Source organism: Terrapene carolina, unplaced genomic scaffold, assembly GCF_002925995.2.
Source record: "Terrapene carolina triunguis isolate 2854851 unplaced genomic scaffold, T_m_triunguis-2.0 Scaffold33723, whole genome shotgun sequence".
Lineage (NCBI taxonomy): Eukaryota > Metazoa > Chordata > Testudines > Emydidae > Terrapene > Terrapene triunguis.
Genome location: NW_020698074.1, coordinates 6,789,237 through 6,816,680, shown reverse-complemented (window position 1 = coordinate 6,816,680; position 27,444 = coordinate 6,789,237). Strand labels below are relative to the sequence as shown.

The following is a 27,444-nucleotide window of genomic DNA, read 5'->3' as shown; positions in this document are numbered from 1 at the left end:
GAACAGGATCAAGTCTGTGATGCCTTTCTTAAGCCTTACATACATGACAAAATGATATTGATTTATTAAATGGGTTTAGAAACTGACTTTAGTTAAATTGGTCCCTTATGTGGACACTCACTTTGGCTTAATTGTACCTTATATCAACTTAGTGTAAGCTAAAGTTTAAACTTAAGACAAGGCCTTCCTTTGGCTTGAACCAAGAACAATGACAGAATGTTTCCTTTTTTGTTTGATTGTATTGTACACTGAAATGAAGGGACTCTGAAGAATGGTTTGTAACTGGAAACATTGGCTTTTCCGTCAACATCATTTATACAATAAAATATATTACTTCACCCACCTTATCTCTCTAAAGTGAGTTAAAAGTAGCTTTGGGACCTACACCTGCTCTTGAGTCACCCTGCTAATTTCTCTTGTTTTATAATCAAATGCTCTTGTTTTAAATGTTTTTTCTCTCCCCACACAAACCGGGAAAACTGATGATATAATAGAAACAGTGACACTGATTATACAAAAGTACTGCTAAATGCACAAATTAAACAAACTGAAAAAAAGAGTGTTTTCCCCCTCTAATCTTTTTCATTTATAGTAATCGTGTGTTGCTTAAAATATTAACACCTTAAAAAAAATCAGAAAGTAAAGCTGTTTTTTATTAAGATGACATTGTCTCATGAAAAAGATAGTATTGGGACAAACTTGACCCAAAATAATCTTATAAAAAGACTAAAAATGAATAGTAATATTTTCACAAAATAATAACTGTAGCAATAATATTAAAATATCTCATGGAAACTTTTCTTTCTTAGAGACATTTCCCTGCAGTGTCTGCAATCTAAATTTGGTTAGAAAATGACTATTGCCTAAGTGAAACTGACAAGTTTAGTTCCACTGTCCAAGCTGAAAGAATCAATACCAAAATAGGAAATAAGCAGAACAGTGAAAAGAGAACTAGAATTTAAAAAAATCAATTTTCATAATCAAAGCTATTATTTGTGAGCAATCAAGACATTTGATTTTTAAAAATATGGGCTCCAACATGTGCTCTTTTGCACTCATGTAACTTCATTAAAGTCAGTTGGGTTACGTGGTTAACCCAGAACAGAATTTCTGTCACTCATCACCTGATAGTGTCACTTTTGAGCAAGGTGGAGTGTCCTATTTAAGTGTCTGGGACATAGATATTTACAGACAGATTTCCAAACTGATCAAAACAGTTATTGAATATGTCTTACTGCATATCTTTTTCTGTTTTTAAAAATATCTTATAGGTTTGGTAGTTTTATTTTACATTTTTCCACTATAAAGAATAGAATGCAACTGTTTTGTAACAGACTTATATAAGACACGTCCTTTGTGTTCAGAAGAGCCCACTAACAAATGAGTACAAAGCCCACAAATGCTATCTTGTCAACCAAATAAAATTAATTTCTTATCCAACCTCTTCCTTTGCCCTGCAGGATGCAAAGTAATTACAGGAAAAGCTAGCAAGTGCACTGCCTGATATTGGTATGTCTGCCGTGTATTCTGGGCCCAACATTCCTAATCGGTAAATGCCCTTGGGCAACCTATTAAAAATGTGTTCCTGCCTAGTGAGGCACCTAACTCAGCCATCCTGGCAAGGAGAAGGAAGAAAAGAGTGAACAGAGGAGGGATCAATAGAAAGAATAAGGAAGAATGGGAGAGGGGAGAAAATAGAAAAGAAGGAGAAAAGCAGAGATGCAGGAAAGGTGCATAGTTATGACCCAACCGTGCAATGTATTATGTGCATATGGACCTCTGCACCCACGTGGAGCCTCATCACCTTCAGTGCATGCCAGGGATCAGGGCTAAGGCCTTCCTTCTCTCTCATGGGAATCTGTTGCTCCACTAGCACCAGCCAGACCCTTTGAAGTTGCTGGTGGGCTGGCGTGATCACTGACAGTGCAGATATGGGGGCTGAAGATCTACTGCTAAGCTATGGGGCACGTCAGCCCTGCCCCTGTGAAGAGCTTTTCTCTACTAGACGAAGGCAAAGCTGGAAGGGGAAAGTTAAAGTGAAAAAACATCTAACTGCAAAGGCAGAAGCCTCAAGAGAACTTAGAGGAACCTCTACATTGTCTTAGTCATGTAGAATGAACAACAAGCAGCATGATGCTAAATGCAATGCAAGTTCCAACATCTGAATGCATACGGTTGCATTGAAATAGGTGTCATTCAAACTGGTATTAAAAGAAGAATTCATATCGTCCAAATAATGTTTTCAAATAAATGAATTTCAGTGGGAGAGAAAAATGTCTTTCCCTTATACTATATTTATAATGTGTAAGTTTTTATACCAAGAGAAAAAATAGCCTATATAATATAATTTTTCACCCATCTTTTATACTCTGCATATGGCTTTCTTCCAGTAGTGGGTGTCAGCAACAGTCCTTTCCCTCCTGCCTGCTGTCTTCTCTCACACTGCTGACACTGCAGTTCTTTTAGGTTGAGGTTTTCAAAGCCACCTAAAGGATTTGTATGTACAGTTCTCATGATGACCAATGGTATTTGTGTGTCAAAATCCTCTAGGCATCTTGGAAAAATCTCAGCCTACTCAAGACATTTTAAACAACTTTTAAGCTATAAATATCATGCCTGTTTCATAACTCTATGTAATGTGGATGCCCTTGATCCCGTTGAATTGCTTACTCTCATTTTCTAAAACTTGCTGCACGGGAAGAGGATGGCACCAGGAAAAATAGCTGTCTTTTTTACTACATACAGTTTGTTGTTCGCTAGTCAAATGCAATAATAATAGACCTCTATTTGAAAATAAGATAATCACTTGAAAAACTTATTCTGCAGGAGGACCGGCATTTGAACCACACCATATCAGCTCCTTCAATATCTATACTGACATCAAAATGTTCCAGGCAGTAACTAATGAACAGATTGCTGTTTAAAGGACCTGATGCTTTTTGCCTTCTGTCACAGTTCTGTTGCAATTAAAGTTGCAATTTGTTTTTCCCCCTTCTATTTGGTGATGGGACGAAAGCCCTGATTTCCTGTGTCCCCTTAAGCAAGACATTTAGGACCTGATTCAGCAAGGCACTTCAGCACCCCAGTGGGGCTACTCAAATGCTTAAAGTTATGCACGTTTTTAAATGCCTTGATTAACTGGGACTTCAATCTCCATGCCTCAGTTTCCCTTAATTCACCCATGAGCTAGGCAGAGCTGTGAAATCTTTTATGGAAATTTAAAACCAGTTGAATTTTGTGTGTGTGTGTGTGTCTGGAGTTTCCATGAACATTCACTGCTTTGTACAAAACGTTTCATTTCAGCAAAATTTTTAATGGCTGCAGCATATGACTGGTCTGTAAGGGTGTGTCTTACACTGCACTCTTCTTTGGGCGGCATGTAGTGTACCTACGCATGTAGTGCACCAAGCATGGATATAAATAGCAGTGTAGATGGTGAAGCACGGCTTAAGCAAGTTGAGTAAAGATACGTGTGAAGGGTGTGCGTGTGTACTCGAGTACATACCCACACGATTCTCTGTTCCCCCAAGCAGTGCCGTCCCATGTACACTGCTATTTTTAGTGTCCTGCTGACTCCCTGTTACTGGAACCCTTCCTCTGCCCCAGGGAAAGACTCCAGCAACCTTTCCCAGCTGTCTCCCCTGCCAGAGCTTTTCCTCACTGCAGTGAAGGGCTCTGGGAGTGGGGAGCTGCTGAAGCCTTTCTCCGCTGCCAGAGACTTTCACTGACACTTGTAGCTGCACACCACAGTGTGCTTTCTGCTGCCAGTGGTGTGTAGTGTAGATGCAGCCTCTGTGTGCAAACCATGCCGTTATGCTCTGGCTGCACATTTGCAACAACGAAAAGGGATTCTGGCTGGGGAGCAGACGAGTAGTTTTGGTTAAGGTAGGGTTACCATATTTAAGGTTTTAAAAAAGAGGACACTCCACGGGGCTCTGGCCCCGCCCCTTCCCCGCCCCAACTCCGCCCCTTCCCCAAAGTCCCCGCCCCAACTTCGCCCCCTCCCCTGAGCGCCCCGCATTCCCCCCTCCCTCCCAGCCACACGAAACAGCTGCCCGAGCGCTACTGGCTTCACGGTTTGCCGGGCAGCCTCCAGACCCTGCACCCCCGGCCGGGCGCTTCCCCTCCCGGGCTCTGGCTGCGCTGGGGAAGCGCCCGGCCGGGGGCGCAGTGGGTCTGGAGGTCTGGGGGCTGCCCGGCAAACTGTGAAGCCGGTAGCGCTTGGGCAGGTCGGTTCTTCAGCTACACAGAGCTGAGGTGTCTGGGGGGAGCAGCAGCAGCCGCCGCCGCAGCGGGGAATCCGCCTGCAGCTCGCAGCCTGCCGGAGCCGCTCAGGTAAGCAGGGGACTGGGGCAGGGATGCCGGCATTTTCCAAGACATGTTCGGCTTTTTGGCAATTCCCCCCGGACGGGGATTTGAGGACCAAAAAGGCGGACATGTCCGGGAAAATCCGGATGTATGGTAACCCTAGTTAAGGCATTGTCTACAATGGGATTTCAGCCACCAGTGTAGCTGCACCAGTGCAAAGCCCTAATATAGACGTGATTTACACCAGTGAAGCATGATTTCCATTGGCACATTTTACCCAGTTTGAAACCATGCATGGTAAGCTGGACCCGTGTAAATCATAATATACCAGTGTAAATCATGTCTATACTAGGGGTTTTCACTGATGCAGCTGCACTGATGGCTGAAATCTCAGTATAGACAAAGGCTAGCTCTCTTCTGTTGCTCCTACTCTTGTCCCTTGATTATACTTTCCACAACTTACCTCTGTGTTCACTTCCCTGCAATGTTGATCTTTGTATCCTGGCTGCCTGACTTAAATTCCATCATATGCACCCCATGTTCCTCTTGCTTTAATGCAAAGTAGGTAAAAATATGGGCATTCAGCTTAGTGCCTTTCAGTAAAAGAACTGTGGGGATATTTAACTTCACAACAGACATTTGGACCGGTGGTCACCCCACTGACTACTGACTGAGGAACACCCACTGTGTCATCTGTAGGAGCAAAAACTCATGCAGAGAGTAATGGGGTAGAGGGTGGGGATGGGAGACTGTAGCAGGAGCAGCAGCATAATAGATTTTTTTTCTTCTCTTTGTTTTGATGCCTACAATACACACAATAATCCTGTACAAAAATAGCTGCTTTCCTCCTTCTGCTTCCACTCAAAATTTCACAAGCACAAAACTTAAGGCTTTATCAACGCTATAGCTTTTAACCATGATTTTGTAACTGGTTAGAGACACAATCACCTTAACAGTTACTGGTTGTAAGATTCAGTTTGTCCCCATGGAGCAATTTTTTGGCTATCGAAACAACTTTTGTGCATCTTCAGGTATCATTCTGCTTAATCATGCTTATGTCCGTGCATTCTGGGAAAATCTGGGCTGTTCTCCCATAGGTCCTCAGCAGAAGGCAGAGTTCCTAGAGGACATGTACACAGTACATCAGCAGCATGCAGGATGATGCAGTCTAACACGTTCTGCTGCAGAGCCAAACTGGTTACATAGGTATCGGGAGGGGTGTGATAGCCACTCTGCAAAAACAGTGTGCTGAGCTGGTTACAAGAAGACAACTGTGTGTTGACCTACACCTGCAGTAGGGATGAAACACTTATTAGCTGACAGTCGTTACTAGGAGTTTTTACCATCATGCACGTGGAAGCAAACCATGTTTAGAGCCAGCCATGCCGGCTCAATTAAAAATTGTAAGATGGAGATAGGTTTTGAGTGAGGTTGATTTTCTTTTGCACTGGAAGTCATGGGATGATAGCGGGAAAACATGTAGATTATGCTAGAGGAAGGCAGTTTTCACTGGGAAGGTTGCTGCTGCTTTAGTCACTTCTGCCCAGCTGCTGTTTTACCAGTGAGCCAAAGGAGAACTCTGTGTAAGCTCGAAAGCTTGTCTCTCTCACCAACAGAAAGTGGTCCAATGAAAGATATTACCTCACCCACCTTGTTTTTAACAGTGACAATTTGAGGGAAAATGCCCATGCTGGATTATTACGTTAGGAAGGATAAAATATTCCTCCCCCGCTCTTTCCAAAACATCCTCTGGCAAAAAACAAAGCTTACAATTTTTCAGTGGTGATTTCATACAACATGTGATGTTTGAACATTGGCCAGATACTTAGCTGGTGTAAATTGGTATAGCTCCATTGATTTAAACAAATCTATACGAGTTCACATCACCTGAGAATCTGGCTCATGATTTGCTTCCGTGTATTCTGATTTTAATCAACACAACCGGTTGATACTTTCCTAGTATTCATTTATGCACATCTAACAGCTAGCATCTACACAAATTGTCCCTTCTGCTTTTGAATCCAGCCTTTCCCCCCTTCCCTTTCCCTGTGCATGTAAACAAGATACGAATTATTCAAATGTTTCAATTTGTAGATCGCAAGTTATGTGAACAAATTTGCCGCGGACATCTCTATCTTGCAACGGTCATTAGCCATCCTGGAGTCAATGGTGCTCAATAGCCATGAGCTGTACCAGAAGGTAGCCCAGGAGATCACCATCGGCCAGTTAATCCCACATCTTCAGGGGTGAGTATCCTAGATAATGACTGTTGAACGAGCCCTGTGTTTAAAATTAAAGTTGTAAAGAGAACCGCTTTTACATCTAGTCTCTGAGATGGATTAAATTCAGCCTCAGCTAACAATGGCCAAACAACTTGTAATGAATGTGGTGGTAGTGTCCATTGTATATCACCAGTTCTGGCTAAACTGGTTGTGTAGTAGCTTCTATATGGCTGAATGGAAGCGGGGAAATGGAGCTGAGACACCATTAATGGTGAGATGGTGAGTAATGTTAGGATGCAGATGGATCCATTTGTGTACCATTGTTGGAAAACTAGTAGGGTAGAACAGCATCCCTTGCTGAGGGTGAGGTTGGGAAGGAAAAATTTCTTAAATTGAATGTGCTTTGGATAAATAATGGTTGGATGGCTAGGCAAAAGCTGTCTACAGTAATACTGGGTGTTAGATAAATTCAGGAACTTTCTATTAATTTAAAATGTGTATTACATACAAATACTTTAATCCTTGATTAGCAGGCTTATTTACTGAATATTTTGTGTCTTCAGCTTAATTTTCTGTTCTCAGATAACACAATAAGAAAAAAATAATTTCTAAAGCTTGTATCCATCTACCATCTGCCATAATTATTACAATCATGTTCCACACAGGACAGATCAAGAAATCCAAACCTACACGATTGCAGTAATAAATGCACTTTTCCTTAAAGCACCTGATGACAAGAGGCAGGTGAGTTGTTGGTTTTTGTTGTTCATCTGCAGACCTATAGCAGAGTCTGATTACTTTTGGCAGCTTATCTACATCTCTGCTATGGTTTCCCTTCGCACTTTTGTTACCATTGACTAGAGCTGATATGGGACCTGCTTATTGTACACTGGTGTACTCCCATACAGTTTAGTGAAGTCATTTCTGCCTTACACTGGTGTAAGGGAGAGGTGAATCAGGCCTGTTGAGCTTTTCTGGTGTAATTTAGCTTCAGATAAACTGTATTGATTGTGTTAGGAAACTGCAGTCTTTGGTGTTTGCATTTACTGCTGTGGTTATTTAGTGCATTGAAATTTTTGCCAACACACTCTGTAACATCATACTCTTTTTTTGTAAACTGTTTTTTTCAGATTGTTGTTTAAAAGGGGAATTCCTTTTTTATATCATAGCTCGGAAACAAAATGTCTATGTGTGAGTTGCTTAACTGTAATAATGTTCCACTTAGCTAACTTAGTGCTAAAATTCAGAAGCCGCCAATGGAAATATTTCAAGACTGCTGCTCCATGTTAAACGGAGATGGAGTGTAATGTCTGGTATGTGGGAGCAGTTGCATTATGTTTATTAAGATATTAGCCTGGGCTACAAGATACTTTTCTTAGAATTTCCCCCCAGTGGTAGTAATGGCAGGAACTCTAGTGGAGACACATCACTGGTATCTGATGTGAAGGTGCTGCTTGTTCAACACTGTTGAAACTCAGGCCAATTATTTAAGTGCCAAAATACTAGAAAGAGTCAAAAAATCATTTTTTTATAAGAAGTGGATTTTTCAATGTAACTTTCATGGAAAGTTTTTTGTTTCCTTCATTTTTTAACTTAATTTAATGTCTCTGTTAAGTCAAAAGAAAAGTTGCTGCATGCTTCTGAAATCAGCTCTCCTATAGTTGAAAAGGCACTGAGTATCTCAGAGTGCTTTGCAGACGCTAATTAAGCTTCACAACACTCCTGTGAGGGTGGTAAGGGATACATAGGAATCATTTCACCCACCATAATTGCTACCACCCTTTGTAGTGGATCCTCGCTGTCTTTAATATTACATAATAAAGAGAGAAGAACACCACTGCAACCTAATGAAACTGCAGAGGGAGAGTCTGGTAGGTAGAAAATAATTACCTGACTAGACATTTGGCCAGGAGGCTGGGGTTAACACCCCCACTTGGAGAAAATTTCCTGGGGTCTTTAAAGTGTTTAAGTGGTCAGAACCTTGACTCTTTATGTGTTGTGGTTAAGTATTAGTCCATATATCCAAGAAAGGGAAAGTTTCTATGAACTTTAACATAGGTTTAAAGGCTAACCTTGATTGCATTCTACATCTCTGAGGCAAAATAATGAGGTTATGCAATCATAGTTCATTTAATTGTTTTGCTGCTTGGACTTGGATTTCCAGGTCCAGTTGCCGTTGCTGATAGTTGATGTATGTGAAGTAGTGAACTGAAAAATCATATTGTCAAAACCAGACCACACTAGGCATAATAGTACAAGGAATTTCACTAACAATTGTGAAGAATGTGGCTTGGAATTTACACCTGGGTTCATGGTGTGATGCTATATTACTTTTATATCAATAACACAGCAGGTGTAGTGCTGTGAACTGGAAAGTGTGGAAAACTTATGATTGCCAGAATTCGCACTGCAAACTCCTCAAAGGGACCATACAATTTTATATAAAAATCCTGCACAATGCCTGAGGTTTTGGCAAACTCCCATAAGCTGCAGTATGAGGATCCAACTCTGTTTAGTTGACTACACTGTAATAAAAAAATATAGCTAACTTTCTAGTAGTGACTTGTGACTATCCTATTTTCTTTTGTCTGGCTCTGTAATGTAAAGAAAGAAAGTTTTTGAAAGGAAAACTCCCTTGTTACTTTACTCCTATCAAGGATAATGCTGGACAACGGTTATTTTTTTTTAAAAAAAAAAGAACTTTGTCGCAATAGCAGAAGAAAGCCAAAAGTGTTTGAGGCACAAAATGACACATTTAAAAAAACTCTTTTGAAATATATAGTTTTATTGTTTGTTAGTTCCAGTGTATTAAGAAGTGATGCTGAAGATTACTATGGAGAACTTTGTCTAATCTTGTATTAATGAAAGACCTCAAGAATTTATTTCTAAAATGTAGGCCACTCGGTTGGTGTAAATCTGTGCAGCTCTGCTGGAGTCAGAGAGTGATTTTCTTCAGTAAGAATCATTTTTGTTAATTGACCATAACCCATTGTAGGAGGGACAAACAATGATCCGAAAGGAGGTCCCAATAAAAGTAACACCTCAGTTGTGTTACATCGGGAAACTAAAAGATTTGAAGGGCAAAGTGGACATGCTGCTATCCCACTTCTTTAAACGATTCCATGATTTTTCCTTTGGATGGAGAAGGGATTCTTCCATGTATTCCTCATGGAAGGAGTAATTGTTTAGAAATAGAAATAAATATAATAGAAATAAAAATAAAGCTCTAACAAAGATTCTCTGGTCTTCAATCACTTTTTTCCCTTCTCACCTCTGCACTCTGACCCAATACCATTAGCTTGATGTAGCGAACACTGTTAACATCCTTGATTGTCCTTTGACTGTAAGTTAACACTTTCTTTCTGTGTTAGAGCAAGTAGGTTCTCTTCTAATAGTGCCAGAGCCAGCCTTTGTTTATGCTGCTTCTGCCTTGCTTACGTATCCTTTCTGCAGTTATCCATTTCTTCTCATATTTTATTTGTCATCATTTTTCCTGTTTTCTGTGTTCTTGCATAGATTTTTAATATAAACATATAACTTGGCTAGCTTTTAGTAATATTCTTGCAAACCCATTTGCAAAAACTTTTTTAGTTTTTCTGAATATGAGCAGTATTTTGAATCAATTATAATGGCACAGAATCACAATGGATTATGATTAAGATAGTTTCTTTGAACTATAAAACATTAGAACTGATGTGATATGTTGTGCTATATTATGTAAGACAGTGTCGGATGAGCTAATAATAGCAATAGACAAAATTTACAGCAGTGGCCCAAAATGTCCAAATGCTAATACCAGTGTATAGGTAGCGATGCACAAGATTTTACCCATGTAATTTAATAGTATATTTTTGAATGAAATTTTAGAGTGTGAGTGTTTACAAAGATCAAACAGATGCAAATGTGTATATATACCAAACAAGAGTAAAGGGAAAATAAGAGTTTTACGGTTCTGTTGTCTAGATACTTCTGCAATGGCAACTTTATAAATACTGAGACCATTACAACACATACAAGGTCTACGAGTATGATATGCAGCTAAATAGCTGAGATTGGATGGATTTGCTTAAGAATGGATGTTGAATCAAAGATGTGTGTTTGGTGGTTACTGAATGGTTAAAGATAAAAATAGAAGTTAAATTAAAACATAAAGTAATATAAAATATATGGAGATATACCTATCTCATAGAACTGGAAGGGACCTCGAGTCCAGCCCCCTGCCTTCACTAGCAGGACCAAGTACTGATTTTTGCCCCAGATCCCTAAGTGGCCCCCTCAAGGATTGAACTCACAGGCCAATGCTCAAACCACTGAGCTATAGATTTTAATGGAGGGCCCCTGTCTAAGACCCCCACCAACACGGAACAGTTTTTAGTGGGGAGAAGTTTGATTTGCAGTGATGATACAGTAACTCGGGCTAATTGTTGACTTTAAGGTAAAGCATTAGTTTTCAACTGTTTTAAAGTCTAATACACATATGCACATCTTGATTCACTACGACTTATTTTCAAAGTCCCAGCTAGCAGGTAGAAACATATGCGACTTCCTCCTGTCTTTCTCTGCTAGAATACTTGTATGTTAAATACTTCCCTCATATTATATATATTGGGTCTCAATCACTGTTCCATCCTTTTATCGCTATTTTTGGATAGCCAAAATGTTCTGCTCCCTGGTATAAACTGTATGGCCTCAGGTCCCTTCATTTTCGTTGTCCCTCTTTGTCCTTTTCAGGGTGGTCTGAATTTAAACAAAAATAAAAGATCAGCTGAGGCAGTCACTGTGAGGCCTCTCATTTAATTTCTTAATGAGAAATACTGCTGATATTCAGTACTAAAACACACCCAGGAATGAATGTAGAGTTCTTCTCATGGCTGCACTGAAATACATGCTTTTAGCTAAGTCTTTGTGTTTTACCAAAACAGGAGATGGCAAACATTTTGGCACAAAAACAGCTTCGGGCTATCATCTTAACAGTAAGTATTAGTATAAAGTTCCCAAAGATTTTATTTACCAGCACAGGGGAAAAAACACATGTTGCCATTTTGGTGGATGTATGTTGTATATTATTCGTGTTTATGTTCTTTTAGTTGTTTTTGTATTTCCATATGTTTTGTGGCTTGCTAGATAAGGTAGTTCTGCTGCTGAATGAACTCAGAATTGACTGTCCAAAAGGGAAAAGAGGTTATTTCCCCAATGCATAAATTGTCATTTCTCTACCAAGATATAATAATGAATAAATGCAGTATTTGGGGCTCCCTTCCTTTGGAGAAAGTGAGCATTAGCTTGCAGACTAGGAGGGATTTGAAAAATCTGCAGTGGCCTTGATTAGTAATGCAACCCAAACTTTAGGGTTGGGAACTTTCTGTCAAGCAAACAATGTACACAGTGCTGCATGGCTCTCAAAATCAGCCCCTATGCCTGTTTGTGCATCATGTGTATAGATGATTTTACAATATGAAAACTCTTGTGTGTTTCCACATATCTTGAGATTTTAAATGGGACACAGTTTGCCAAAGTTAGATTATTGCTGGTAATAAATAATTGCATGGAAGTTTCAAAGTGGACTTAATAAACATAATAAAGAGTCTTCTCCTTCTCCTTCGCCTTCTCCCATTGAGGACCAGGGGAGTTTTGTCACTGACCATAGTTAGAGGCAGATCAGGGCTCTTCTAAACTGTACTAGTGCAGTATCTGACATGACATAGATATGAGCATTAGGCAGATTTGGCAGTCTGGAGATCCTGTCCCCCTCACACCTCTCTTTTTCTTTAGATGATCAGTGTGGAAAAAGCAGACTGTTTCAGTTTCAAAGGCTATATTTTCCTTCCTAAATGGCTGTATACATAGTAGGCTAGATTTTGACCCCTGCTGTGAAATTTACATGAGTAACAATCCCAGATACTCATTCTCTGGCATAAATGTTCCAATGCCATGTAGCAGAGGACAGCAAACATCCTATTTAGCGCTGCCACTGAGTAGCACCGTCTTGGAGGTTATGCCCATTTCTCTCCTTACGCACTACTGGGCTAGTGACCTCTGGTTACACCCTCTACAGAAACCCTTGGGATGAAGATCGTATCAATCTAGTTAGCTTCCCTGGCATTTTTGTGTACCTCAGTGACTTTAAAATTATCAATCATTTTGGTACCTGCATTGTAACTTTGGTGACTTCTCTACTGTTTATGGGCATTTCATTTTAATTTTAATTAATTTTAAACCATTTTCCTCATATAGAATGAGATCATCTGGTAGAGAGGTAGGAGTGTGGTTCATTTGTAATTGATTCCCTTGCAGCAACTGGCTTACTATGACAGCTGTATCAGCAGCATGAATACTCTTCTGCTTAGAAACCTTGTTCTCTTCACTCTTTCTTTAAATGCACTCTTTGCATGTGCCCTTCTGAAGCGAGTGCTCTTCAAAAGGATGACCTGGCTGCTAATTTCTGTTCTCTGTATGCACATGCTCTAGCTAGAGGGCAGGAGGAGAGGACTCTGTGCACTGCTTTCAGGAACCTTACTAAGGGATAGGATTTAATATCACAGCCCATGGAACACCTGTGTACCTAGCCACCTTACTAGTATCGGGCTTACCTTTTTCCCTTCAACAGTATGCATACACCACTGCTCGTCAAACACATACAGGAATGGAAACACCTGAGCCCACCTGATGGGAATCAGTGGTAGGAAAAGAGTAGGTGACATTCACTTGAATATCTTCCTTTCACAGCATGTTATCAGGGCCCAGAGGGCCATCAATAATGAAATGGCGCACCAGCTTTATGTTCTGCAAGTGCTCACCTTTAACCTTCTGGAGGACAGAATGATGACCAAAATGGATCCACAGGACCAGGTAAGCATCTCTCACAATCCAGTCTGAACAGTAAGGGGACAGATGTAGTGCCAAGCTTAGCCTTTAGAGCCAGGAAAGGCAGATTAATCAAAGTGGCACTTCTTAGCAGTCACGGATATCCCATGTGTGTTTATAAAGACCCATTTTCCAGGGAGTCTGAAATTAAGGCCAGATTTTTTGTTTGAAAAACAAACTGCACACACTGGTTTCTGTTATGCAAAAGTGAGACAATAACCTGGCAAGTTTACCCCTCTCAGACCCCTATCTCTTGAGCTTGAGGTTCATCAATTGAATTTGGCATCATCCTGAGCTAAATCTGTACAGCATCCAGATCAGCGTCAGTCTATTTTTTTTCTTATAATGTTTATCAGAACCATCTGAAATGTGTAGTCATGCTTGGTTGAATTTATTCATGTAGAACTAGAGCAAATGTTCAAATTAAAAGTATCTGTTAAATAACCCTGTAACTCTAGTTCATTCTTAATTTTGGGTTCTTGTGGTTAAACAATAATTGTTTTTAATATTACTTAGCTCCAACAATATGTTTGGTGCTGCGCAGTAAACAAAAATAGATAGCCCCTGCCCCAAAGAGCTTGCAGTTTTAAAAAAGAGACTCAAAGAAGTCAGGATGCCATGGGAAAGATTTTCAGGTCTTGTTTCTTTAATTTTAAAGGAGCTTCATGCAGGCTATATAGAAGAAGTGGGTTTTTAAGAGGGACTCGAATGAAGACAATATGATGGTTTGGGAAACTGGGATAGGTAGGGTATTCCACAGATAAGAGACAGCATTATACATGGTTACATTGCAGCAATCATTGTGCACTCTCTTTTCTTTCAACATATAGAAGCAGGATAGTTTCTGCAACTCTTCACTCAGAAGGAAAAAGGATACACACACAATTACCTGGTACACATCACACATTACATCATCAACCAAAGTAGCACTGTAGCTGTAAATGGCAAAACAGTTATTACTGGCACAAGATATTCTTGATGAGCTGCAGATGTGCAGCATTGATATGATTTGAAACTACTGCAACACCGTCATCCCCTTAGTAACAAAAATCTGCTGTTACTGAGAGGAATGCTTAGGGCTCAGTCCTTCAAGGTTCTGAGTACGCTCTGACCTGGATCCAGGAAAACACTGAGCACAAACTGAAACTTGAAGCACGTGAGTTATCCCATTGACTTCAGTGGTGTTATACATACATGGTTAAAGTTAAGTGTGAGCTGGAGTGCAGCCTTGCAAGATTGAGTTGGTAAGTGTCTGTCAGGACACTAGTACTTCATGTGAGTCTTCTGAGGAATGAAATCCCTCAACTGTGAGGATTTGGGGAAATAGGGAGACACAAAGTCACTCTGTATGTCCATCTGTCTAATTGCTTAAAATTATATTCTGATAAAGTAAGATTGGGGGTTGGAGAGCACACAGCATTTTAAACATTCTTTTGTAGTTCCTTGCTGTGACTCAAAACAGGAGACATTTCTCTGCTTTTTTTAAAACTGACCTTTCCCTTTTTGAACCCCCTCAGGCTCAGAGGGATATTATATTTGAACTCCGAAGAATTGCTTTCGATGCAGAGTCTGAACCCAACAACAGCAGTGGCAGTATTGAGAAACGCAAATCTATGTATACCCGAGACTATAAAAAACTTGGATTTATTGTGAGTATTTTTGCTGAAACCCAGGTGTTATTCTAACCTGTTGAATCCTGATCAGTATATCTGTTATGGTGCAGTCTGAAATCAGGGACCTCCAGCATAGCCTGACATTCCTGCTACTTCCTTCCCTTTAGTTTAAATGGAAAGTTAGTCAACACAACACGCTTTAGTTTCTGTTTGTTCTCTACAAATTCTGTGAACATATGAGCCATATTATTGCTTTAGCAGATGTGAATCCAGTGTGAATTAGTGAATGTAAACGTTATAGCAAGAGAAAACGTACTGTTGACTATTAATTCCAAATCTGTCCTACGATAATCTTACTCTTAATGGTATTTTGAATAAATAGACACTATCAAAGGGATCTATGGCATGATTTATTATCCATATATTCAGTTTCTAGTTATGTCACATGATGAACACAGTAATGTTCGGGCAGAATGTTTTATTTAAATATAGACTCCTTTGTTTTGGTTCTTAAAGCCTTTGGACCTTTTCTTTTATGCAGCAAAAGGGTATAGAGTATCTGACCCATTCAAATCAACAGGAGTTTTGCTGTTGACCTCAGTGGGACCAGGATTAGATCCAGATTACAATTTGATTAAACTACTGTCTAAATGTATATGTATGTATAACGCCTTTCCTCATTCCAGAAACAGAGGACTGCCATGTAATGTAGTTAGTATTTTAATTTGTTGGTCACTGTAGGTAGTTTGGTTATTACTCCTCTCTTTGTTTGTATAAAGACAAAGCAAAATACTACACTTTAGGAAGGAAAAATCAAATGCACAAATAAAAAACTGGGAATAGATGGCTAGTCAGTAAAACTGCTGGAAGGGATTGGGGTTATAGTGGACCACAAATTGAATATGCATCTACAGTGTGAGAAAGGTTAAGTTTTGTGATATTTAGCATTTTTCTTAGTCATAGAATCTGAAGTCAAGTGAATTCACCATAATCTCAGCTTTAATTTAAAAAAATTTTTTTTTTGTCTAGCCCTCATCATTGTGGAGATAAGATTGAAAACATGAACCATAAATATTCAAAATCCAGAATACAAATAAAAAGAACTTCAAGTGTTTTTTTGTTTTTTTTGTTTTTTTTAAGAAAATCCCATGATTTTGGGGGCCTAATTTATTAATTCTGAACACTCAAGGTTGGTAATTGGCTGAGCGAAGTCAGGTCTAATACTGAACGTGATGACGTTTGTCCGTCTAGCTTTTGAACGCCATATCTGATCAATTCCAAAATTTCAGGAAATATTCTAGGCATCAGTGGGCACATCTCTAATGATTTTGGTGCAAATCAGAGCACTCAAAAAGCCTGATTCAGAGGAAATTCAGGGCCCCCAGACTGCCTGGTGCTGCAGGCAGAGGAATTTCTATGCTGCCCTCTGCTGCTACGTACAGTTATCAGAGGCTGCAGCTGAACTTGCTGCATGGGGAAATTGTAGTTGTGTATGATCCTCATGGGTGTATAGGCCAGCTAGGGATTGCTGGAGTGCATAGTGGTCTGGCTTCTTTCACTCTCCACTTTATCCCACCCCACCGCCAAACCACCCTCTCTGTTTTCGGAAGCACTAGGGGACGGAGATGCAGTAGGAAGATCCATTAGCTCTGTGTCTACAGGGGATTTGTGGGAGGTTTCCGCTACCTGTGCATTGCCTGTCTGGCACAAAGGGAGCAGATTGTTGGCAGAGATTCTACCTCAGGATGCTTTGCCCCTGTCCCCTGGTGTAGGTCCTGGGAGCATTCATCTGTGTACCAAGGAAGATCTGGTTTCTTCTGTCTCACAAACTGACCAAACAGTCTTTCAGATGGGGAGAGCAAAAGCTTGTCTCATCACTGACTCTCTCCTGTACAGCTTGTTCCCTTTCTGTATTTAGAGTGCAGACATTCTATCGTTTTGTCTCTCTGCATGTCAAAAAGCTTTACCACATTATTGTGAAGGCAGTGCAAATAGAAGGTACAACATAGACATGGCTTCAGAGGTTTACAATAACATTTGTAAAACCCTATAGTCAGAAAGCCACATTCCAGATGTTCATGATGGTCTGAAGGGAGGCTTGTTATTAGTAAAGGTAGGTTTAAAATAATATAAGCTTGATTAAGTTCAACAGAACAGTGAACAGTAAACCAAAAGAACATGATCCAATCAGAAGATATAAGATCCAATACATCTTAGAGATTTATTCTCTTAGCCTACTGCAAGTTAAGTACTCAGCAATGGTCTGAATTCTATTTCTGTCCTTCTTTATCTGTTTTTGGCAGTAACATTACAAACAAGATTTACTTCTGGCAGCAAAACATTTGATAGCAATAATTATTTTTCCACAGTTTCAAAATATTTAAACAAAATAAAAAGATGGAAACAATACTGTTAAGTGTCAGATATTTATAAAAGCCCAAGTCACATATATGGGTAATGATAAAATAGGTCCTAATTTCACAAGCCATTGACATGATTCCTCAAGCTTGAAGAGGTTATTATATATTAACATCCAACACCTGCATTTCCACCCTCATGCATATGAGTCCATTTAATCCTTGTAATCCAGACTGGGCAATAAATACTGCTAAAAAAGCTGGTATCTTCCAAACTCATTCATACTCTCTCTATATCTTTTTAAAGCATGCCCAAGCTCAGGCCCATCTACGAGAGATTGTAATACGCTTGTTTGCTTAAAGAGGTGGAGCTAGCTAGTTTCCAAGGCATTTAAATTGGCCACAATTCTTAAGGATACTACCAGCTTCTGTTTTAGGGCCAGATTTTCAAAAGTGTTCATCATGCAGCAGCTCCCATTGTCTTTATATATGCCATTGATTGTATAGAATGTGTGCACACATATACCAGGGTTTTTGTGCATAATATTTTATATACTATGTGGATGGTGCTGACTTAATGAGTCTTGTTTTATCTTCATTGTTCAATGTGTGGCCCAATCTGTTATTTACTGCACACTATGCAAACCCTGCTCTGAAGACACAATTACTAATTTCCTCATTGGCTCCTAGTCCCAATCTCCTTGTCAAACCAATTTCCCCCTTATTCCTCCAATTCTGGCAACCTTTTCTTTAATAGTTCTAGCACTCCCATGCTTTGGAGCAGGGACTGGTGGGGTGGGCAGGCTGGGCCTGGTATCCAAGGGAGAAGAGGGGTACATGGAGAATGGAATTAGGAACTAGGTATGTCTACACTGCAATAGAATACTTGCAGCTAGCCCGTCAGCTGACACAGACTCACGGGCCTCGGGCTGTGGGGCTATAAAGCTGCAGTGTAGTTGTTCAGGCTCGGGCTGGAGCCTGGGCTCTGGGCCCCTGCTAGGTGGGAGGGTGCCAGAGTCTGGGCTCCAGCCCGAGTGCACTGCAATTTTATAGCCCTGCAGCCCGAGCCCTGAGAGCCTGAGTCAGCTGACATGGGCCAGCTGTGGGTGTTTTATTACAGTGTAGACATACCTAGTGTTCCTAATTCCATTCTCCGGGGACCCCTCTTCTCCCTTGGATCCCAGGCCCAGCCTGCCCACCCCACCAGTCCCTGCTCCAAAGCATGAGAGTATTAAAACTATTAAAGAAAAGGTTGCCAGAATTTTTTAACATGAGAAAAGCAACTTATTTCCCCCAGCCTTGCTCTCAGAAATAGTTCAACTGCTTTGGCTGAAATTTTCCAGAAACATCCAACCTGAGGCAGACACCCATAACGGAAAATTTCAGCACAAATGATTCAAGTTTGGCCAAGTTAAAAGCACTGAAAACAAGATCTTATAATAGAAAATGTTAGACAACCTTAATAATGGGCAGCGCTACTAGCCCTGCCTGTAAAACATCATCACTTAGCTAAATGTTTTCTGTTTCTTTATATAACATAAATGAATGAGGATTGAACAACTGTTTATTGAACTTGAACTCTGGTTGAAGAATTCAAGTTAATCTATATTCATGACTCTTACTTCTACAGTGTTGTTACTTGTAGGCTGCCATTTTGGACTGAGAAAGAGCTATGTATGTTTTATCAGTTTAAACAGCTCCTAAGATATTACTGTTTATTTGCTGCAACCTAAAATTAATGGAAATAAATATGGTCAGAAATGCAAAATGCAATGTTATTTGTTGTAAAATAAAATTCTTCTTTGATATCTTCTGATTAAAAACGTAATGTCGCTCTAGTTGAACAATTCAGGATCCCTCTGTCATAGTTGTTAGCCTTTGCTAATTAGTTTTATATGAAGAAAAGAAAAACCTCCAGGAAAACATTTAGTTAAAGGACGATGCAGACAACTGGACAATTTGTATGGAGCAGATTAGTTGCAGTCAATTAAGCAGTAAGTTGGGGAAGGGCTCAAGAGAGAAAAAATTTTGAGCAAGACTTTGGGGTCAGATGCCCTGCCTTGTGGGAGTATTTAACAGGAAGCTGAATTCCAGATCCTACAGCTGTCTCAAGTTAATAATGTCAATCCGATCGCATCCCCCTTACTGGGTATTTGGAGTAGCTAATGGCAGCTGTTTATTAAACAAAATGTGGTGCCTTTCTGGCCAACGGGAGTAAGAAAACAGCAGGGTAAAGTAGAGAGAACTTGGTGGTGGTTTAGTAGTAGTTATTGCTGGGTGGTGGAAGGTGACCATTCATTTTCTTGCCAAACACGAGAGGCTTGGCACTTGAAGTATCACAGTCTTATTATGGGCTATAATACTGGGGAAGCCGAGAACAAGAGTTTGGGGGAGTTGTGGTTTTAGGAGTGAAATCTGGAAGCTGGTGTACAATCAAATTTATGGAAGTGAGACTAGATGGTTTCAGTGGTCTTTTCTGGCTGTCTTGTTTATGGTTCGGTGACATTTTCTTCTGTCAATAACATCCTGCCATGCTGGGGAGTGCTACATTATTTATCCCCTGGGAATACTTACAAATCTCATATTATAATAGAAGAGATGCTTTATTTAAATCCCCTTCTTGGGTTAGGCAATGGGAGAGAGATGTGGATGACATCACATTAGACCCAGTCTTACTCTCAGTGAAGTCCTTACTCTCCCTTCCGTTCTCTGGGAGCCTGTTTCCAAATCAGGTGACAACTCTGTCAGGCTTTCAAGAGTGGTTCAACTTGGGATCTATATCTTTTCTGTGGGGTGCAATTTGAAGCAACATCACTTTATGGAATTAAAAGGCCTTTCCATCTTCCCTGTTGGGATTCAAGAATCCTCCTTTTGTTTTATCTTTCAGGACTGCTTTATAATCGATTTCAGTCTTTGAATAATTAATATTCTTCTTTACATATCACTTGTGCTTTAAGTAGTTCATTCCAATTCTTTCTTCAACCCAGACTTTTCAGGGACTAAGCTAAGGCCTTATCTACAATAGGAAATAAAGTCATCACTGACAGCTGTTGTCAGAAGCACTTGGTTAACTGCCCTAGTTTAATTATGAGTGTAGGTAAAAGCAAACCATTTAAGCTAACTCTGAAGAGACTTGCGTTTCCAATGACTTACATGAAAATGCTGAACAGTCAGTAATCTGTAAAACTTGCTATCTTCACACTTTCTGTATTTTTTTTCTGTTAACTACAGCTTGATAGGGAATTAGTTTCCCATGAAGAGTTTTAATATATCTTAACTAGCAGTATTCCACCCAACCCTCGCGCCCCCCCCCCCAAACCTTATGAGTGAATTTTGCTCTTATGTTCCATGAAAGGCTTATTGCTGTTGTATTTCCTCTTCCAGCCGCCCCCACCAAGCAACCCAATAAACATCCAGAATCACAGGCTCTCACCAGCACAAAACATTGGTGTGCCAGCACTGGCTCTGATATACAGCATCATTGTGCTTGGTTGTTTGAAGCTCTTCCAAGTAGACGTTTTCTAGGCACGTACATTATAGATGTAGCTTGTCTGATTTTGACCTTGGTTATCCTGCTCTTAGTCTGTGGTAACTCCACTGAAATCAATGGATTCTACTCTGGATTTACACTGGGGTAACAGAGATTAGGGTCTGGTCCGGAGCCGTCTGACTGAGAGTTTGTCAGTGGCATAGGATAAACTGCCAAAAAACTTTCTGTTTTATGTTATCACTGGCAATCGGTGAGGTTTCTGTTTACACTGGTCTGTGTAAGGAACAGTTTGCTCATGTTATGCAATCAGGCAGGGAAAGCAGTGCATTTCTGGAAGATTATATCATGTGTTGGGTGCTTTGTGAGGCCTAATGCCAAAGACCAAGCGGTTTCAGCCACTCTGGAGAGAAGTCTGTTAATCCCCAGAATTGCCCTGGCTACAGTATTGCTATTATCAAAAGCAAACTGAGAAGTAGAAAGAAAAAGTCAGCATCTTAACCGAGCCTATTCTGGAGCTAATAGCCACAGCAGATCTGATTTACTTTCCCACTTTTCCTACTAGTGAGCAAGGTTGGATATCCCATTGTGACTTTAATTACAGAGCCTTCATGTTGCGTGGCTAGAGCTAGACGGATTCAGTGTCATCAGTTCAGCCTTTTAAATCTCTTGCAGCCAGGAATTTCAAAAGTTCATCACAAAGCAGCTGGAAGGATTTTCTTTTACCATGTCCACAACTTGCTGGTCCTGTGTTGCCTAAGCAGCAGCCGAAGGCTCAGCTCTGGTCTTCATTGGAAACAGATCAGGAAAAAACAGCTGTTCATAGCAGAAATAGGTGACCCAAAAATACTTCTTGTTCTTTTTTAATGATTCAGACAAACGTGAGTTGCAAAGAGTAATGCCCGATCAGTCTCAGTGTGCATGGGTGTACAGTTACATGCCTGCTTTTTTTTGCATAGGCTGTTCTGCTTGGAGAAACAGCATTTGTCACTGTTACAGAACATGGCTGCTCCCCATTTGTCATGCCGATCTCCTACTGCCTGACCTCTGCTGCTCCCTTCATTTTTCTTACTTGGATAGCTTTAACACATAGCATTTCACTACCTGCTTTCTTATTCCAGATGAAAAGAAATAGGGGAAAAGAAACACTTACTGGTAGGGTTTAACCCACTGAAGTATTGAAAGCTTTCTTTGATTACCTTTTGTTGTGTTTATCCTGGCCCATTCTTTCATAGGAGGCATTGTGCTTTGTTGTTGTTGTTGTTGTTGTTGTTTTTGGACTGGGTTGGGGGACAGTTCCTCCTCTCCCTCCCATGCCTCTGCACACAGTCAGACACTTGTTACCACATGATGGGTCTGGTGAATATTTGCTTGTGTACTTACTGCTACTCTTTTTTTATTTAAAAAATCATTGTGTTGCGCTTTTATATATCAATAATACTTTCCACTTCCATGGTGCCATCTGGGGATGTCAGAGCACTTCACAAGACCCTGGTGAGATAGATGGAATTAACCCCATCTTATAGGTGGGGTCAATGAAGTGCAGAGAGATCAAGTGACAGATCTGGGACTAGAGCCCAGGCCTCATGATTCCCAGTTCTCTGCACTAACTACTGTACCATACTTTTATTGGCTCAAAAGCTGAGTATTTACAATATAACCATTTAGCCCAATATGTTTTAACTGAATTAGTTTAAGAAGTCCCCGCTTCCTTGACCTATCTAGATATGTAATGGGTGAATTCTAGTCCAGGATGCTATGTGTCAACCCCTCGTTCGGTTTCCCTAATTTTGTCATTACCTGTCTTATAAATGGCTTTTTGCTTTCTAGGCGCCGTTACAAAATATGTGCGGTTAGGCAGAAATACAAGCTGTTTACCAGACAGGCTGAGGTAGTTTCAGTATCCCAAATGCACGGATCCCTTCTGCCTATCCCATCAAACCGCATACTATCCGGGAGCTTCCATGGAAAATGTATGCTTCACCTATACATCAACACACTGGACTGCTAATAAAACAGTAGACTGAAGTAAGGAAATCAACATGAACTGTGTTGATTTGCCCACCTTATATAAATGTAACTTTAACCCCCCCATGGCCAAGATGGAGTCTGCTTGGCAGGCAGCTCTGGCCAAGAGAAGGCACGTGCACGAATGCAGCAGAGAAAGTCCCTTCCACCCTGGGGCACCTGTTCCATACCCCCCAGAGTGAACACACACACACACCAGAAGAGTACAATGAATATAGGAAAGGGAAATATTTATTTACAGAGGGATGAAAGGAGAAAAACAACAGGGGGAAGTATAGGGGGAGAGGTAAAGCAGGGTTGCATTCAACACAAGGCCCCACAGGCCCAATGGTAGCACAGTCTTAGGGTTACCATTCGTCCAGATTCTCCCGGACATGTCCGGCTTTTTGAGTTTAAAAATAGCGTCCGGGGGGAATTTGTAAATGTCTGGATTTCCCCCCCATGCAGAGCGCAGCACGGCTGACAGGGCAGCCAGCCGGATCGAGCCACTCGCACGGGGCTCCGGCAGCCAGAGCCCCTCCTCCGCTTCCCCTCTCCTCTCCCCTGCAGCTTCAGATCACTCCCCTCCTCTCTCTCCTCCTCTCCCCCTCCCTGCATTTGCAGATCGCCGGCCATTCGCAACGGGCCTCCAGCAGTCTGGAGCTCCTCCCCCTGCTCCCCCCTCCCCTGCTGCCCAGCGGCCGCTCAGCAGCACTCTGCAAGGGCGAGAACTGGGCTATGCGCTCCGTGGGGGAGCGCGGCTGCGTGTCGGGCTTTGCGTGGAGCCCGACACGCTGTTCTGAGCGGCACAGTAAGGGGGCCAGGGGGTCAGAGAAGGGGCAGGGGGGTTCTGGAGGGGGCAGTCAAGAGACAGGGAGCAGGGGGAGGGTCAGGAGTTCTGGGGGGGGCTGTCAGGGTGCGGGGGAGTGGATAAGGTTTTGGGCAGTTAGGGGACAGGTAGGGGGTAAGGTCCTAGGGGGGCAGTTAGGATGGGGAGGGTCTCAGGATGGGGTAGTCAAGGGACAAGGATCGGGGCTGTTGGGAGTTCTGAGGGGGGCAGTCAGGGGGCAGGAAATGGGAGGGGCAGGGGCGGGGCTAGGGTGGGGCTCCCATCATCCTCTTTTTTGATTGTTGAAATATGGTAACCCTACACAGTCTGGAAGGGCAGACATTGAGCAATGTGTCTGCACACAGAGTTCAGGAGTCCTGGGCAAAGTTCCAGTCCAGTGGTGAGTCTTGGGTGCTCCTGGTTGTCTTCAGCGCTAGTGAACTTTCCCCAACAAACCCCTCCGGTGCCCTCTTCTGCTGCTCTCTGCAAAGCCACACAGAGCGACCACCTCCCCACTGAACTAGCTAACAGCCTCCTTCCTTATTCCCAATGCAAAGTCACAAGCCCCAGTGCTCATGGCCCCATACAGCTCTGGGCAGCGGTGATACTAGGTCCAGCTCCAGTTTGCCCTTCTCAGGCAATTTCTCCCTGGCACAGGGCTCCTCCTGGCTCCTGTCCTGGGGTGTCCCCGATCAACTGCTCTGTCCCTCCCAGGCTTCAGGTAGGTTCTCGGCTGCTTCACTCTCTGAGGGCCTGCTTGTTCCAGCCTTTCTGTCTGGCACTCTAGACACACGCTCCCTGGCCTCTCCCCTCTCTCTCTGCTCCCTTCCTCGCAACAGCACTTCCTCCTTCTGGAACAATCAGTGCTCCCCCCCTCAGTAAAAAGATTTAAAGGGGCCATGTTCTCTAAACCCCAAGGGAGTTACATAAAGAAAAAAGTTGAACAGTTTGGTTGCCTGTCCTGAGGGAGGCAGATTACTCAGCAAAACTTAACATCCTTTTAAACAGAAGACAAACACATACCATGTTTACAGCACAAAGTTGCAAGAAAAGTAGCCTTTGTCTTCTCTAAGATCAGCATATCTTTAAAATTATTTATTGATCACTAATAATATGCTGGGCACTATACAATATAGAGGAAGTCACAGACACTGCCCAAAGTGACTTTGTTTTAAAGGACTTTCATCTCATGCCTCTTTATAGCAAGTGGCTTGCAGATAGAAGTATTCCGCAGTTTATATAGGATTTATTTTGAAAATGATATGATGTCTGGCCATTAAAAAACAGACCACCTTCTTCTCTCTTGTCACTGAAGTTCCATTTAACACCCAGTATTGCTCTTATCTTATTCAGCGCAATGGGACTAAGATAGGACTAAAAAAGTGCTCATAGTTTGGTTTCTACCTTTCTGACCACTAGAGGTTGCTCCTCTAAACTCTATATGGCAAGTTTTAAATTTGCATATGTACAGTGGTATGCCTTAAAATCGTATCTGTTTTGTTCGATAACTAATTAACTGTATCTCAAGATTTTGCACTATTCTAGGTCTTCCTTGTAGTAAATTTTGGAAATTCAGCAATGACTGAGGTTAAAGTTGCTTTATTTAAGGCAACTGACAGTATTTTTAAGGTGACCACTGTTTTCAGTATATGCTATCCTTTATAAATGAATACACATAGTTTTGGGTGCAGAGTATTGTGTTTTGCTTTCTTGTGCACTGTTTAGATGGAGAACAAAAACTAGGGGCCCAATTCTGCAATTCGTAGGGACACCAAGTAACATATGAGTAATCCCACTGATTGATTTAAGTGAGAAGACTCATGTGAGCAAGTGCTACTCAGCATGAGTAAAGATTGAAGTGTAGAGCACTAAGTAGTTCTGACATCAAATACTATGAGATAATGTCTTACACCTTTCAAAAGGCACAGCCTCCATCATTAATGTATATTATATTTTAATAAGCAAATCCTGCATTAAAATAACTTTGTTTGCAAAATCAAGTATTCAAAAGTTAGGAAATGCCAGGATTAAGGCTGCCTGCCAGTGCAACCTTAATTCACCTCCCTTGTGCATATGCATAATGATGTATATTTTAATTACATGATCACAGTATTTTTTTTTAACCTGTCCCCTTGTGTTCTTTTCCCCCTCACCCTGGCTCCTGTCCATCTCCTCCTATTCAACCTTCCTATCCCTCTGTTCTTATTCCCTCTCTGCTCCTATCTGTCTTGGGGATGGTGCATACACATTCTGGTCAGCACTCGGAACTGAGAGAGGCTGGAGTATGCTCAGTGCAGAGAGAAGCTTTGGAGAATTTAGCTGCCAAACTCTAACAAGTCTCTACAGTCCCTGGGGCCTGCCACTTCCCGCAGCTCCCATTGGCCGGGAACAGAGAACCGCGGCCACTGGGAACTTTGGGGGGCCATGCCTGCGGACAGTCAACGTCAGCAAAATGTCTCGCGGCCCGCAATCACATTACCCTGATGGGCTGCATGCGGGCTGTGGTTGTCCACCGCCGCTCTACAGAGTAAGTATAAACTGAAAAATTATCCAAATACTTACAACTTGGCCAAATTTGGCTAAGTTTTCATGGGAACATCCAAAGGCGCATCCCTGACTTCTGATGACCCCTTGCCAAATTTTAAGTCCCTACTCCCAAGTATGTGGGCAATGGAGCTTCTTAATAAAACAGTTGTAAGAATTCTTTAAATATGAGCAAAATAACATTTGTCTGTAATCTTGCTCTCTGAAATGGCTGAACAGTTTTAGCTGAAACAGTCCTCAAAATTTAGGCTATGGAAGACCCCTGAACAGTGTCTTACGATGGAAGGTGTCGGGCGACCTTTACTGTAGGCGGTGCTCCCGGTTCCACCCATAATTATACATTTTCTCCTGGTTTTCTTTTGCTTTCAGCAGCTAGTTCACATCTCTGCATGAAGTGATGAAACATGCTAATTTTGTGCTGTTCATTTGGTGTTGTGGGAGGGTGAAGAGCTTTTTGTTTTCACAAATTAAGCGTTTCCCACTTAGCATTCCTTTCCCACGCATTCTAAAAGACCCCTCCAGCAGGTAGCTTCCCCCAGAGCCCAGCTTATTTGGAGAATATTAAGGAGGATTGTTGGTGATGCTGCCTTAGGTCAAGCTGGTAACTGCTTCCCTTCTCCTATCCCTGCCTCTGAGTCACTCTGTACTCAGACCCAGTAGCAACAGAAATAAACTTCTGCAGCAGGAAGAAGGAACTTGGGGTGCATTTGTAAAGCCCTTGGCAAGTTGCAGCCAAATCATGCACGTGTTACACTATGATTACATCAGACTATCTGAGTGCTGAATAAGTTTGGCAAAGTGAACAAATTTATTCAATACAAACTGGTGCTCTCTCTTTTGGGTGTAGAGAAGGTATTGAGGAGGGTACTGTCCACTGTTTTACCCCATTTACTGTAGTAACATATTTTCAGAGGTAGTTTACTCAATGACCAAGGTTTTCAAAAGTAGCCAGTGTTTTGGGGTGCCTCATTTTTGGGTGTCCAATCTGAGTCATTTTAAAGGAGTCTAATTTTCTGAAATTGTTAAGCCACCTGCCTTCAGAATATTTGGGCTTTTTATTGCAACCAGAATCAATGGTGACAAAATCAAAAACAAGTGAGAAAATGAAAGATAGAATGGGGGAAGGGAAAGAAAATATAGATAAGACGATACCAAGGATGATTATAGATAAGATGATACCAAGGATGATGTCACTAATTAAGATTCATTTCAG

General features: G+C 41.4%; 1 protein-coding gene across 2 annotated transcripts in view; it reads left to right on the top strand.

The window, feature by feature from the left end:
* LOC112119106 (engulfment and cell motility protein 1) overlaps positions 1–27,444 on the top strand; it is a 444,965-nt gene that overhangs the window by 162,478 nt on the left and 255,043 nt on the right. For both annotated transcript variants that reach the window (XM_026663518.1, XM_026663519.1), the window contains exons 9-13: positions 6,403–6,554; positions 7,196–7,274; positions 11,453–11,503; positions 13,257–13,379; positions 14,912–15,043. In XM_026663518.1, the coding sequence (XP_026519303.1) occupies positions 6,403–6,554; positions 7,196–7,274; positions 11,453–11,503; positions 13,257–13,379; positions 14,912–15,043 (537 nt within the window). The remainder of the gene's footprint in view (positions 1–6,402; positions 6,555–7,195; positions 7,275–11,452; positions 11,504–13,256; positions 13,380–14,911; positions 15,044–27,444) is intronic.